At 45.4% G+C, this 16,436-nt stretch overlaps 1 protein-coding gene across 1 annotated transcript in view; it reads left to right on the top strand.

The window, feature by feature from the left end:
• The first annotated feature begins 5,922 nt into the window (after positions 1–5,922).
• Positions 5,923–16,436, top strand: part of LOC144180047 (pancreatic lipase-related protein 2-like) — a 58,255-nt gene continuing 47,741 nt past the window's right edge. The window contains exon 1 of the mRNA XM_077708455.1: positions 5,923–6,009. Within this exon, the coding sequence (XP_077564581.1) occupies positions 5,988–6,009 (22 nt within the window). The 5' untranslated portion in view covers positions 5,923–5,987. The remainder of the gene's footprint in view (positions 6,010–16,436) is intronic.

Raw genomic sequence — 16,436 nt, 5'->3', positions numbered from 1 at the left:
CAAAAGCCACAGGAAGCTATCTCATAGGGAGTAAGTTTTGTCAAAACTTCACACAAAAAATACTCAGATTCCTGAAAAAAGCTTTCAGTTTTCACCTCGCTCTATGCCAGATATCACTTACCCTTAAGTGGATATACTGGGTTCCTCGGAGGTGGGAATTTTGAGCGAGTAAGCTAGGGATGCCAAAGACGGCGTGGCACAAATGTTCAATGCTGTGACGGGCTGGTAATTTAACACTGTAAGGAGGCCGAGATTTACGACGCGGAATGTTGTAACGTGTGGGTGTATATGATAAACAAAAGAATATGAAAGTCACGGATTTTCGCGATTGTTTGGGCTTGGGATAGAATGCCATTGTCGGCTACGAACGCTCGCTGCTCACTTCGCATAAGTGTGCCTTTTATAAACTTAAGGGTGACCTTTTCCCAGCTGATCTACTGCAAATTTTCAACATGGGTATCAATACTAAGTTATTTATCCTTACTTAATGTGTACACTTATCAATTGAGCCGTTTGTGCCGAAAAAAGTAATGATGACTAGTAGTAGGTCAGTCTGTCGGAATGTGAGGCAAAGTCCAAGTAAACGGAAACCCAAAAACGGGTAAGACCGAAGCATATGGTGTGAGATTGTAAGAAAAGATAGAAGAAATAAAATGTTGTTGTCTCCTGTAATATCAGAAAAATAATTCAAAGCTAGTTGGGCACAATAGCTATGATAATCCTCCATGTTAAACTCTCGTCAACAAGAATTCAATACATTGATACAAGCGTCTTATTTCTACCAGGCATACAATGGGGTATTAACCTATATTCACACGTTGACGCCGAAGCATTCATAAAGGCAAATTACGCCCGTGTGTAAGAGATTTCGGCGCACGTTAAAGATCCCCAGGTGGTCAAAATTAATCCGGAGCCCTCCACTACGGCGCGCCTCATCGCCTGCGTTGCGTCGGCGCGTTAAACCCTACAATCAATCAATCATAAAGGCAAGTTGATCGGCAGAAAAGAAACACACTTAGGAGCTCGAGCAAGTACAATCGTGTTCCTCGTGCAATGAATGTTTCTTGTTTACATAAATGTAAATGTGGAGCTAGCTGCTTGTCGTCGGGCCACTCTAGAAGACCTGGGTAAATTAGCCTAGGCAGATTAGGTGGAGCTGATACGCACAACATAAAGGAAAAATAAATAATCGCAGAGCTGGGAGTTCCGGGATTTAACCAAGTGAGGACCTCTGCACGCGAGTATGAGAAGGCCGTCTCGCTGTGCGAGTCGTGAACAAAAATATCCACCGTCACATGCATCAACTACATATACTGCTAACGCCAGCGCTGCAGCTGCTTTCGTGCTGAGCAGCAGTTCGTAGCAACGGTAATGAAGCATCGCTATGCTTCTACGTCATCAAACTTTCATCAGTGCACGAGTGGCCACGTTGGAACTGGCATAAGGCACTACAGATTCTTACAAGCGTTTTCTGGACTTCACATCCGCGCCGACTAAATTGTTTACATTTACGTGGGTGCATATACAAAGGTAAACTACCATGAGGCATACAAATTGCGAATTGGAAGTCAAAACACCCACAAAGCCGCCCATCAGAATTCTAGGCATGCTCGTGGACGAGAATTGTACGCCTTTACCCGATTTCAAAGTGCGTTAAAAATATGCCAGAATATTTTGTACTCTGAGACGTATTTTCAACCGTACGCAAGGTGGCAATAACAGGGAGCTGCAGCAGGTCGGGCAACCATTGCTGGCATCTCGCTTTATGTGCGGGCTACCCTATTTCCGACACGTCACGCCCAGAACTTGTACACTGCTTTCTGCTTAGCGATGCATCTCCCATTGTCGCATGACATCAACGCTACAAGTGTCTCGAACCGTTATAGATCTGCAGCGTCGCTACCGACCTGTGCAGGATTACAAACACTCATCAGCACACGCATCAAGTCTTATAGCGCACTACAGAGGTCGGTCGTGACACATTTCAGCGTGTAGGCCAGGGCTCTCAAACTCACATGAGTGAGCAGGCCGCAGTCACGACATTTAGTCCCGCAGAGGTGGGTGAGGGAAGCGGAAAAGGTTCAAACGAAGAGCGGGGGGGGGGGGGGGGGGGGTCGTCTTCTTGGCCCTTCAAGGACGTTATCCCTGAACAATACCTCACAGGTTTTGTGTCCTCTGCTAAGGCATATTTTTACTGAATTTAATATATCTGGTGCACAGTACAGCACTCAATCATTGTTTCCGATTTGTCCTCCACTCCAAATTACCCATCTATTCAACTATAATATTTTAGGATTCGTTTTGTACGTAACTACTGGTAGCAACTGGTGACGACCGGGTGTTCCAAATAACGGCGGACCCAATACACATTGAGTAACCCATTACCTATTATAGCTAGGTTTGCGTGGAGGTCTGCACAATAAGGAGTCCCCGTCTTCTCTAAATAGATGGCCTTCTACGGGTAACCATAAGTCCCATTTTATAAAAGTGTTCGCCTGGGACGTTTTTCTCTTACGTCCACTCAAAGGGAAAGGGTAGCGATTCCCAGACACACGTTGTACTGCTACAACGTGTTTGCTTCACCTGCTTCATCTTCGTTGCCGGTTCTTCTGAAAGGAATAACTTCAACAAGTAGACTGGCCACAATTCACTCAGGAGCTTCCCACAGTGAGAGCGCTCCTCCGTGTGCACGTGTTCTAGTCACGTGACCTCACGCTCACCTGTCTCAGAGGGCATCAGGCTAATTCTTGCTTTATTCTGGCTCTGCGGAAGATTATTATAGTGATTAGCAAACTTTGCTCCTGCATCTACAACCTGGGTTGAAACAAAAATTTTTTAAAAACATTTATTTTCTCTTCCATTACCCCTGGTTTTGACGTACGGTAGTACTTTTTTGCGCTTGGTGGGGCACTCAAGGCTTTCGCCTTAGCAATATCCACCCGCCGCTATAGAGACCTTCCAGCCGCGTCCCAAAGCAACCGTGGAAATTGAGAAAACATGTTTGCCCGCTAGCCTAACGCTTTTATCGTACTGAATTCCGTTAGGCTACTTTATTGAGAAGAACTCTAAATCAGAAACTAAATGCGCTCGTGTCTTTGTTCTGCAACCGTTTGGTCTGCGCGTCGTTTGTCATGCTATTTGTCGCAAAATAGTTCACATTACGTAGACACTCGGTCATATCGTGGCTTGGGGGTGTTTTTCGGACACCGTAGACTTCCTTTCTCTGCTTAAACGCAGATGAGTTCTGGCGTACACACGTCGCAATGTTTTCCCGACAGAGGCCAAAATAATACCAAGCATTAAAGTGCGGTGCCCAACAGATGCCCCCTATGCCACCGGATGCCGAGAGAGCAGTGAGCGTGTCGGAAAGGGGAATTGAATTGATCAAATCACTTTTGCACTTGTAAAGAGAGTTTCTAGAGATAGGAAAAGGAGCTTGAAAGGTGGAAAAGGAAGAACGAGAAGCTTTGTCTTTCGAGAACATCGGCAGCGAATCAAGCGGGTTCGCTGCCATTTTTACTACGTTGGGGTTGCAGTGAAGATGAAATCAAAGCGCCTTTCTTAAAAGAAAAATTGTTAAAATGCACAGCTTTGTCCCGTGCAACCTGAATCAAGTTCTAATTCCAAAACCCACACCGCTTCGGGCGTGTCGCAGTGGTGGAATCGGATAGACGTCGGAATTATAACGCGAGAGATCCAGCTTGGATTCCTACCTCGGGAAGCTTCTTTTTGTAGGGCGCTTATGTGCCTTCGCTTATCATCATGGTTTTGTGAAGGAAATTGCGTGAAGGTGGCTTTCCTGCAGCTCGTCTTGGCGTGAAATCGAGCGCCATACCTGAGATAAAGAAAGCTTAGATTTAAAATGAGCGCCTGCTACATTCTATGAATGTACCCCTACAAATGGAAACCTTTAGGCTTCCACTTTTGCAGGGCGCTGATAGAGCTTTCTACTTCATTATGGGCATTTTTTATAACATTCTGCTCGCCCTTTGGCAAGAGTAAGCTCTGAAATCAGTTTCTGGTCTTTAATCAGAAACCAATTAGATAAATCATACTGCTGAACGCTCACTGGCAGATACACGAGACATCGTAATTTTCTCCAAATCCGAATTATTTGATAAACAGAAAACGCCGCAGAAAACTTTCGCGAAATTCTATAGGCTAGGTATTTTAGCTAAGACCACTTGAATATCGTAACGGATTTAAGAGCTAAGGAGGAATATCGAACAACTATTTGCCCCAGCACCGTCAATTCTGTTTTTATTGAAGTCTAGCCACACGAATGTCTTACACAGCGATAAGAACGTACTTCGAAATTTCAAGCATATATTCCAGCAGTTTAATTCAGCGTAGATATCTCCACCATGGCCTGTTCGCTAAGTTAGAGATGTAAGTACAAAAAAACGGCGATTTCCATTTCGAACGGTTCTGTTCAAAAAATTCTTAAATTCATTTTCGCGGGCTGCCATGGTTAATGTTTGTCGGAAAAAAAGAAGGTGATATATGAACGGGCCGACAATATACAAAGGAATCTACAAAAACACCGAATATACCCCTAAATCCAGATTGGCCCTATAGGAATAGGTTGGAGCGAAACCATGAAAATGTTTTTAGGCAATTCTATGGGTTACATATGTTATCAAGAATCAGTCTGATATCTTAACAGGTGAGTGAGAAGATCAGAAAGTGGTGGAAACACAATTCACTCGGTTTTGCATATTCAAGGGTGCTTTATTTCAAAATCCAGGCTCACTAGACCCAACGCCTTGATAGGAGTCTTGTCCATCCGTCCGTCCGTCCTTCAGTCAGTCAGTCAGTCAGTCAGTCAGTCAGTCAGTCAGTCAGTCAGTCAGTCAGTCAGTCAGTCAGTCAGTCAGTCAGTCAGTCAGTCAGTCAGTCAGTCAGTCAGTCAGTCAGTCAGTCAGTCAGTCAGTCGGGCATTTCTTTTTATAGTTGTTCATTACAAGTGCTTACAAATCGAGAGATGACTGAATGAAGACAAAATAAGGATCAATGTTACGCTCTGTTTCTTTTGATCTAGTCTACGATATTAAGCTTAGTCAGAGCTTTTAGTTGTGGCGTTTACACAACAGCGTGTGCCGTTTTACCCCCAAGAAATTTTTTGTAGAAGAACAAGAAAAAATCTTAAGCTCCTCGGTCTAACCACTATTATGGTTGACATGGGAAACTTTCTCGCGTGTAAAAATTGCGTGGCAAGGTGAGAAAGTCAAAGCCGCTGCAATCAAAGCCCAAGGGTCAATAGTGTAAGTGCAAACCGCCCGAGATTCCAGTTTCAAACTCAGATAGCAGCAAACGAATCCCTCACGAGAAAGCTGAGCGCACCCGCCTCCTGCCTCCCCTCCAACCATTGTCATAATCGAAAATCCAAATTGCCAAAGTCCAAAGCCAAAGTATACTTCAGATCAGCCAAAGCCCAAAGCCAACGCCAGCGTAACGAACTTAGGCTGTGGTAATGGCGCAATGGGGTAGACGTCGGCTTCATAACGCGAGCGACGAAGGCTCGATTCCGGCTGGGGAAGCTTTTTTTCCCGTTTGATCACCATCAACGTCATCATCATTTGACGCCCTCTGCCGTGTAACGTTGCTTTCCTGCACGGCGTTGTTGTTACAACACTGCCTTTCGTAAGACCAAGAAAGCTTCGCTTTTGAAAACCGAGAGAAATAAATGAAATTGCTGCATTTCTCTGCAGGAGCTGTGATGCTCACTAAAACAAAGCTTGGCAACAGGCATTTCTATTCTTCAGGCTGTAAAGAATATACGCGGAGGACAATGATAAAAGGAAGAAGAACAAAGAAGCCGCGTTTGACAAGAAGTCCATTGGCTTGTCATATACTGTTCTTCCGAGTATGTATGAAATGTGTGGCGTTACTTTCATGTATAACAGCCACGATGATCAAGACTGCTGTTCTCGCTTTAGTGCTCTCTGGTGGTTTCACGTCAAGAAGGTTAACGGCTCGCTTCATAAATGTTTCTGCCGTGTTGCTTTGGTGAGCTTGAGCTGCATTGTTTTTTATTCTTCCCAATGGTATTTTAATTATCCCATTCGCTGAAAAGACAACAATGCGAAATGTCACAGAATTCATACTTGATAGAGCGTGCTGCTCGTTCATACCTGACAAATGAGATAGATTATTGAGACTAATTCGGTGAATTTGCATCGGTAGCGTGCATATTTTTAAAACAGCTTATATTATCATGGTGCCAACCCTTAGAACGACTGATCGAAAGTTGTTTTTCTGCTGACAGGCTAATGAAGTCCTACATGCTTACATCTTTTAGAACGTATGGGCTATTCACGAACCTTAACGTTTCTCGTCAAGGCAGTCTCAGGAATTATTCTGCTCCTTGTTCAGTAGGAGGGAATAAAACAAGGAACTTTGACGATTGAAAATATTATTTTGCTCAAGTGGCTAGAAGAACAGGAAGCCTTGAATAACTGCACATAAGTCGACTTTGTGCCGGTGAAATGCCTTTTGAAAGCACGATTTCAAACTCTCATGTCTGGAGCGGGAAGTCCGCATACTAAAAATGAATTATTCATTGCATTTGTCTGGAATTAACGTGGGTATCTCTCTCTTCTATCTTGTGCATCTTCATCTCTTCTTTTTTCATACGCACCTGTTCTGTTTTGTTTCATACGGAACGTTTTATGGGTCTTCTTTGTAACATTCCTGTTTTTGTAATGCAACCCTATGCGCCTTAGTTTGGGATGGTGAATAAGGCAAGTTTATTCAACCACGTAGAGTCCACACCTGTCACAACATCATTTCGAGATGAAATTCAAACGTTTGATTGTCTTAGGAGCCTTGCTTCTTAAAATTATTAGGCAACGTCTTCTTAACTAGCCATTTACCCTTCTCTTCTAGACTCTAGTTATTCCTAATTGCGTAGTCATTCAGTGCAGGTTGAGGCAATAAAAAGCAAATCAACACGGTTTCATACCAGCCGTGACGGAAATCACGAAATAGACGCGAAGTGTAAACGCTTAGTTCGTGCACAAAATTGGGGATACAGGAAACGTTCACTAGTAAGATCTGTAAGGCTATCGTTACAAAATTGACTTGTATGCCATGGCCGCGATTTGAAGGTACACACTGTGGTGGTGAAAAAAAAGTGATTGCTATATCGAGAGACAAAGTGAGTATTGTAAAAGCGTCAAGGAAAGACGTGTAAAATGTTAGCAGCTAGGAATACCGGCAGGGGGCAACACATAGTATGAAAGCGCACATCCCGAGGCTTGAATGGTGTCATTGCTCGGTGTAGCAAGCTGTCGCGTCAGATAGTGCAGAAACGTTGGTCAATTTGTTTTTGAGAAGTGGTGAGGACATACAATCCAATGACGCGTGGTATAGGTTTCAAACTGAGTATACACGTATGGCCATCTGGAGTCCAAAACTCTTGCGTGGTAGTCGCGAAACAAAAAAAAAAAGAAGTGATCGGTTTATGTCATCTTAGTTTACAGCGCTAATAGCGTTGTCAATATCAATTGATTATGTGGTTACAAAATTCTATTACAAGTGCTACACCCGAAATCCCAAATATATATAGTGAATTGGTTTCAAGAGCACTCGATTTGTCTGTTTCTAATAGAGGGCAAAATGTTTCAAGCAACCATTATTCTCCCGTGCTAAGACTGAGCTGCTTACTGCGAATGTGAAATAGCATTTATGTACGCCATTCACACATGCGCACATCTGTACCAAACGTTCCAACAGATAGCCTTCGTGTGTGGGCCACGGTGCTGTCGGAAAACACACAAGGTTGGGCTTTGGAGGCTCGCGTTTACTTTTGCTCACCGGGATACAAATGATAGAAAGCCTGAAAGAATATCCAAATATTGCGGGCTTAACGCAATAACTACGAGGGCTGGACGCAATAACAACATTCCGACTTGCCCAGCCGGTGTGCCAAGAACGGGGGTTCGATGCTGGCCTTTGTGGCTGCTATTCGGATGGAGAAGAGCAAACCGGCCATCGTGTCGAGCTTTCTGCGCGCGGTAACTATCGCCATGTGGCAATATTCCGCAGCCCTCCAGTAGATCGCGCTAAAAACGCCCAGGATACAGTGCTTTTAATCCCCAAAATCTGAAATACATATACTTAAGGTGGCTGTTAATTATATAGGTAACGGCATTTTCTCTCTAATTTAAGGTGCTCATGTAATATTCCAATGCCACACACAATCTTCGGAGGGATATCCGATGGATATCGGACGAATGGAAACTGTCATACAATAGTTTGAGTACATAAACTTAGCCGCCTTGGACTGTTTCATTTAAACTTCCTGAACATTTGTTTGTTAAGGCAGGACTGTTCCGGTTTGTAGGGAAATTCCGAAGCCTACCCGGTGAATCAAGTTTTGGGGTATCTGTTGTGTAAAGCCTCTTTGGGAAGTATTATTCATGAATAACAGCAATTATAACATCAATCAATCAATCAATCAATCAATCAATCAATCAATCAATCAATCAATCAATCAATCAATCAATCAATCAATCAATCAATCAATCAATCAATCAATCAATCAATCAATCAATCAATCAATCAATTCATTGCTTATTAGAGGGCTACGGAACAGGCGGAGGGCATTTGGGCTGCCGCACGAGACAAAAGAACAAAACAAAACAGGTGATGCAAGATGTGAACATCTAACGAAAAAAAGAAAATAGCAGTGGTTACAATGAAAACAGGTCCACGATGTGACGTCAATTCACATACACAGACGTATCTATCTATCTATCTATCTATCTATCTATCTATCTATCTATCTATCTATCTATCTATCTATCTATCTATCTATCTATCTATCTATCTATCTATCTATCTATCTATCTATCTATCTATCTATCTATCTATCTATCTATCTATCTATCTATCTATCTATCTATCTATCTATCTATCTATCTATCTATCTATCTATCTATCTGTCTATCTATCTATCTATAATACCTATATATATATATATATATATAGTTTGGAAGCATGAAAACTCACACCGAGCGCGAGAAAGTAAGCTAAGTAGAGACAGAGACACACGTGAAAAACATTACAAAAATAAGAGTTTACTGACGTTGCAGGAAGAGGACTTCCTTGCTTGGGGTTGCAGAACAGGTTGGTTTCAAGGTTATATATAGAGAGAATGTAGCAAGGGCGAGGGCAGGGCAAAAGAAGGTAGAGCTTGTACAATGGGATCATGGTTGGGGGGGGCGAAAAAAATGAAAGAAGTGGAAGAGGGGGAAAGAGGGGATAACAAGAAATCACAGTCACGCGGTACGAACATAAGAAAAAAGAACCAAAGAAACAAAAAGAGCAATAAAAATTTAACAAGGTAATTCCCGTCCCCCCCGTCCCCGTGGCAACAGGGGTGAAAGAGAGGGGTCAAAACAAGATATGCCCACGCATTTGGCATGGGCTCTCCTCATCCAACATGAGGAAGTGACAACAGGTACTAGACAACACATCCGTGCAATAACGCTTTTTAAGCACTTAGATAACTTCGCCAGCAATATGAGACTGCGAGAGTACTTACATGACCTTCCTCCAACCGACGAAGGGCGAATTGCATTCTTTAGCCAGAAGCACTCGATCCCTCCCACGCAGCGCGATACGTGCCTCGACATGTACATTAAAGCCGTTCACCGCGATGTACGAGCAGCATACCAAAAGAAAATCTCTTTCCGCGGTAACATCACTAACAAGGAAAACAAAGCGCTGGAAGAACTCGCACGTTGCCACGAAATAGTAGTCAAGCCGACTGATAAAGGAGTCGCCATTGTGATCCTAGACAAAGCTGACTATTAGAGTTTGGGTTTGGGCTAGTTGGTAGCGGTAATCCATGACTTCGTGTAGCGCCCGTCGCCCCCTTTGTCCTTGTCGTTTTGTTGGCGCTATACGAAGTCAAGGATTAAAGCTGACTATGTCAACGAGGCTCATAGATGTTTGTTCACCCAGTCCTTTCGGTAATGCCTTCGGGAATCCACGTTCTACAAGGTACTCCCCAGTGATCCCAATATTTATTATAAGCTGATTGTCAAAGCTCAACTCACTGAGGTTGTTGAAAATCCGGAAATAAACGAAAGAACTGCTGCTTCTCTTATCCCCTTAAGACCAGTAGCCGGTTATACCTTAAGACAGTAGCCGGTTATACCTTCTTATACCTTATTATACCTTCTCGCTAAGATAAAGAAGATAAAAACCCAGGTCGCCCCATTGTTTCTGGCATCGGTACGGTCACCGAGATCCTCTCGCGCTATGTCGGCTCTCTTATTCGCGACATTCCCCCCAGCTTTCCATACTTCATTAGGGATACAAATGATTTTGTATTGGATATCATGATGATTGAAATTCTTAACAACTGTTTACTTTTTACCCTGAATGTCGTGTCGCTATACACTAACATTGCGCATGCGGATGGAATCACCGCTGTATGATGCGCATATGAGCAGTCGGCGGGTGAAAAAAACTATCGATTCTCTCACCTTTGAAACTTTCCTTCACCTTATCCTTGAGCTTAACAAATTTGAGTTTAGTGGTGTGAATTACGTGCCAGTCAGCGGAACGTCAGTGGGAACCAAATCGGGCCGAACTACGCGAATATCTTTATCGGATGTCTAGAGTCAAACTTCTGCGCAACCCAAAATTTGAAGCCACAACTCCTGCGGCACATGCAGTGGAATTTTCGCAGCAGCACTTCACAAGACACTAAGCCATGAATAATAGTCAATCGGTAAAGCCCCGCTTTATTTCTCCTGGAGATTAATCATGCTAGCTTCAATGCAGAAGATAACTCAGGTTTAGTCTTACCGGCCAAGCGGTGGATAAAGAGCGGTGGATCAATGAGAATACAGTTTGTTTTACACGTGGTATTCCAAACAACCCACGCATACTCAGGCTGCGGGCGACAAATAGTAGTGTAGAAATTGAGAAGAGATTTATGTCCTTTGAACTCCTTCGATATCTGGCGCACAACACCTAGGGTTCCAAAGCCCCACGAGTAATGATCCGGATATCTAACGAACTGCTCAGCTTGGCGTCATAACTGACACCGAGTCGTTAACCTCTGCACCATGAGTAGCACTTCACCATTAATATCATAGGGGAACCGTCAGCTGTTCTTGTGTATGTCATTAACTTTGTTTTAGATGTATTGATAAGAAGTTTGTTGCAAGCGCACCAGTGCGAAAATGACAAGATTTCTGTCTGGAGAGGCGAACAGCTTGCAGTGTTTGAAATGAATTTAAATATTTTGGCGTCGTTTGACGTTAAATGTTTTAAGGGTAGTCTACAATTCCGGTAAACTGCGCAGAGATGCCGACTGTTTATCTCGTCATTCCGTCGAAGAGCCTTACACTGATAAGCACGACACGGATATTTGTGTCTTTCGTTGTGCGACTTCCAAGACATCGGCAAAAATCAGCGTTGTATTACGACGTTCCGGCCTACCATCGACCGTATCCACAAAGAGTTAACGGACCCTTCTCTGAACGCGCTCTTACTCCGGGGTGGTGTCTTATACCGCCGCAACTTGCGGGCTGATGGACCTGACCTGCTTCTGGCGGTACCCGAGCAACTTCGCCTGGATGTCCACCGCCAGCTTCTCAACGTGGCATTGGAACGTCGTGAAGCTGGCGGAGGACATTTGGCGCCACTCGCAAGTACTGACGCGTCCGGCAGCGATTTTATTTGCCAGGGATCAACCGGACTGTGCGTTGCTATTTCGCGGCATGCGATCTTTCAATGCGTCGGAAAACGCCCCCATTACGCCCCGCCTGCCAGTTGCAACCTTTGAAAATTCCTCCAGAACCATTTTATCGTGCTGACTTAGATCTTTTAGGCCCCTTCCCGTTGTCCTTTTCCAAAAATCGTTGGATTGCGGAACCCAGGGGCTCTGCTACCCGCTACGATATAACACGTGCACTCCCACGAGCTGTGCAAAGACCATCTGGATTTGGACGTTACACTACCGTATGTGCCAATTGCAAATAATTCCTCCCGGAACGACACTGCTGGATGCTCTCCTTTCTAACTGCTCTTTGGCCTTGAGCCTAGTTTACTGTTCGATACCACTCCGCCTTCCTTAAGTGAGCCGATCACTGTATATGGTCGGGACGTCATCATTCACGCTCAACTGTATGACAAGCATCCCAGAAGACCCGATACGATGAGCGACACCACCCTGCAAACTTTGTTCCTGGCTCCTTGGTTCTTTTGGGGACCCCGTTAGACTGTCAGAGAAGCTTAAGCTCTCCTTCACTGGCCTCTACCGCGTCGAGCGTACCGTCAACCCGTCCCCTAAGAAATTGTGCCTGTGTTGCCTCTGACATCGTCTGTGCACTTAGCACCTCAGCTGGTTCACGGGAGTCGCTTCAAGCCGTACCACACACGGGATCCACCAACTGCTGCTCCTTCTGTATAACAGGCACGGGGATGGTACTTCTGCGGCCGAGTAGTTAAGGCACAGACTTTGACAAGCTTCCGTCGAGTAGTTAAGGCACAGACTTTGACAAGCTTCCGTAAAAACGGACACCAAGCATAGCCACATATCCAGGTGTCCAATCTCTCCCTATCTGGGTATGTGCTTCTGTATATAGACGCTGGTCGATGACCAAAGGGACGAAGAGAAGATAGACGAAGTCTGAGTTTTGAGAGTTTCGCCCTAGAGGTTTGGCGCTGCAGGTGATCGGCCAACCGTCAGGCGGTTTTTGTTTCTTTGGTCGTTTGTCGCTTCTCTGTGTTGCCTTCCAGGTGCACTTAGCTGCGCAGGGATGTCTCGTGACTCGCCGGGCTGGGGGAGTTCCCCCTGGGCGGCCTCCATTCGACCTCAGGACTTGCCGGTGGAGACTCTAAAGCGCAGTGGAGTGACTTGCATCCCGGTAGCTCTGGTCCCAGTGAGCGGCGGAGCCATCCGGTTAAAGAACCCCCGGATCGTGCAGGCGGCGCTTCGGGCTGTTACCGAGAGGTTTGATCAAATATCCGAGGTTCGGCCGTTTGGAAAGGGCGGCATCCTCTGTAAGTCATCAGATGAGACCTGTGTGGCAGACCTCCTCAAATGCACAACATTCGCTTCTCACCAGGTGAGTGCATTTGTTCCCCCCCACTTGGCATGCGTGAAGGGCATTATTCGCGGTGTCGATGTCCAGATGACTCCGCATGAGATTCTCGAAGAGTTTGCGGTGGCAGGAGTGACATCAGTGTACCGTTGCAGCCGCGTTGTGGAGAGCAACAGGGTCCCAACAGAGTCCGTGATCGCCACATTTGTGGGCTCCTCATGCCCCACTGAGATTAAAGCTTGGCCTCTGGTTTACCGAGTCGAGCGCCTCTCTCCTCGGCCTCTTCAGTGTCTCAGTTGCTGGCGTTTTGGCCACACTGCAAAGGCGTGCAAATCGTCTACCCGCTGTCGTTCGTGCGGTGACAGCCATTCTGCCGACTCGTGCTCCTCTGAGAACGTCAAATGCTGTTTGTGTGGCGCTGGTCATCCAGCAGATTACTCCAATTGTCCTGTGAGGGCTCAAGAAGCCCAAGTGCTTGATATCATAGAAAAGCGCCGCTGCTCACGTAAGGAAGCGTTCGGCATTTTTAAAGAAAGGGCGCATGGCTACGCTGGAATAGCCGCCAAACAAACTTCATCGCTGACCGAGCCCGCTGTGTTGAACGCCATCGGTGCGGCAGTTGAAAAAGCGGTGTCCAAGGTTCAACAGCCTTCGCTAGCTGATCCAGCTTTTGCTTCGCTTATAGCAGCGGCTGTAGAGAAAGTGGTGTCCTCAGTGGTGACTCAGTTAACAGCTAGCATCACGGAGTGTGTGTCCCGGACAGTAGTGGCTCAGATGGCGCCATTCCTGCCGCTGGCTCCGGCCACTTACAACTCTCCTCCAAATAGCATTCCACAGGTGTCCTCTATTGCGGACATTTCGTTACCGCCAGCAGAGTGTTCTGCCCCCAGCTCCGCTAACGAAGTACCGGTTGTCACGCCTCCAAGAGATGAACCCGCGCAGCTTCCTTGTTCAGATGCAGGCTCCTCGTCTTATCCCAAAACTGGCTCGGAGTGCTTACCTCCGGCTTCCCCCACTTCAGATTCGGACATGGAATTTCAAAGTTGGCCTCTGGGTTCAATCTCTCACTCCAGTAAACGATCGGGCTCCCCAGGTACTGGGTCCCTAGATACTCAACCGAAACCAAAGAACAAGAAAAATAAACCGCGAACAGTGATCAAAGAAAGCATATTAGACGCTGCAGTTGCAGCGGCTGGTCTCCCCGAGTCATAGGGTCCCTTAAAGTACTCCAATGGAACTGCAGATCTGTTACAGCCGGATTCGCGGACTTGCTTTGTCTGAGCTCCCAGTTCAATCCAGATCTAATTTTGCTTCAGGAAACCTGGCTCAATAGCAACCAAAGCTTTAGCTTATGTAATTACCACACGTTCAGACTAGACAGACTTTCACGAGGGGGCGGCGTTTTGATTCTAGTTTCAACAAAATTCGCTCATAAGACCAAGGTATGCTTCCAGCTTCGAAGATCAGATTGTGAAATTTTGGTATTGGAGATCAGACTCCCTGGATGTCTTCCTTTCTCTTTGGCGAACGTTTACTTTCCACTTGGGGTTATTGATTCGGAACCCCTAGATCTCGCTCTTGCTGCGGCTGTACCTCCCGTCGTTGTTGCGGGAGACTTTAATTCCCATCATATTTCTTGGGGCTATCGAACGGATTCCTGCGGTCTTCGCTTGTTAGATTGGATTACGGACAACAATTTGGCATGTATAAATTCAGGTTCTCCTACTTACATACAGGGAATAACTCGATCTGTTTTAGATTTAACTATTTGTTCTAGGGGTGTTAAAGTTTCTTCATGGTCTACTGTTGACAGCGGGACTAGCAGTGACCACATTCCAATATTGTTTGAGATTCAGTGCCCTGTTCGCTCTCTCGTCCGGCGAAGTTGCACTTTTGTAGATTATAAGAAATTCCAAATCTCTCTGAAGGAGGCCGTATCTTCTCTGCCTGCAGAAGACACAACTGAACGGGCGACGGGTCTTTGTGCTGCCCTAACCACTTCGGCGCAGTCCTCGTTATTTGAAGTACGGTCTAAGCGAGCTGTGTCACCTAGCCCCTGGTGGAATGAAGAATGTACACGCAACTTTAGACGCAGGAAGGCAGCCTGGAAGAAGCTTTGCTATAACCATTGCCCGCTGAACTGGAGCAATTATAAGTATCATTCCGCGATGTTCAAACGAGCAGTTTCTAATGCCAAACAGGCCTATGACTGTCACCGCTGCTCAATTCTTTCTGAACCCACTAATAAGCGGGCCCTTTTTCGATTTCTTCGGTCTAGGAAAGCGGTTCCCCAATCTGATAATTTAGACTCTATAGTGTTATCTTCCAATGAAATCTCCGAGTCTCTAGAGTTGATTGCTAGGGGTCTGCAAATTCGTTTTTCGTCTGCTCTAGCTACCTCGCCTCCTCCACCTATAGTGGTAGAGGACTTCACAGAAATTACGCATGCAGAGCTTTTTGATGCTATGTCAAAAATGCCAGCAGCGGCCCCTGGTCCGGATCACATTACTACTGAAATGTTAAAACTACTATACGATCATGCACCGGATGACATGCTGAGTATGATTAATTATTCTCTCAGGAATGCATGGATTCCCGATGTGTGGCGGATAGCTAAAATACTTCCTATACCGAAGACTGTTGGTCAGGGCCTCGCTATTGATAATATCAGGCCTATCTCTCTGACTTCGAACGTAGTAAAACTAATTGAGCGGATTTTACTTCACCGAATTATGGAATTTTTGTCTGAGTATAATATCCTCAGCCCAAGTCAAATTGGATTTCGCCCAGGTTGTTCTATTTGGAGTGCCCACATCGACCTTGAAAGTCGTATAAAACTTGCCCGTCGATATAAACAGGTTGCGGCTCTAGTGACCTTGGATATAGCAAAAGCATACGACAGCGTGGAGTACCCTGTGTTAATGTCTCGCTTGCAGAAATTAAATTTCCCTAGATACATTATAGCATGGCTGCGTGAATTCCTAAAGGACAGGCAGTTCTGGTGTGTGAGGGGTAACATTTGTTCCTCTCGGCACTCACAGAAAAGAGGTGTACCACAGGGAGCTGTCCTTTCGCCGGTTCTTTTTAATATCCTGTTAAGCTCGGTCCCTGTGGTTTCGGGTGTCCAGACTTATGTTTATGCCGACGATATCGCGTTTTTCGCGTCAGCTTCTGACATACACGAACTGTATGTATTAATGCAGTCATATCTGAATTCTTTAGATTCCTGGTTAGATAGCATTTCTCTCACAATAAATGCCAGCAAATGCTCTGTGCTAGCTTTTCAGTCCACTTTTTCCTTTAATATCACTCTCTGTTACCGTCAGCACATCATACCCCAGGTTGATTCTTTAAAATACCTTGGGG

Source organism: Haemaphysalis longicornis, unplaced genomic scaffold, assembly GCF_048455015.1.
Source record: "Haemaphysalis longicornis isolate Haplotype H1 unplaced genomic scaffold, Haemaphysalis longicornis Haplotype H1 scaffold_4, whole genome shotgun sequence".
Lineage (NCBI taxonomy): Eukaryota > Metazoa > Arthropoda > Arachnida > Ixodida > Ixodidae > Haemaphysalis > Haemaphysalis longicornis.
The sequence above is the reverse complement of the archived record's forward strand: the minus strand, read 5'-3'. Positions and strand labels throughout refer to the sequence as shown.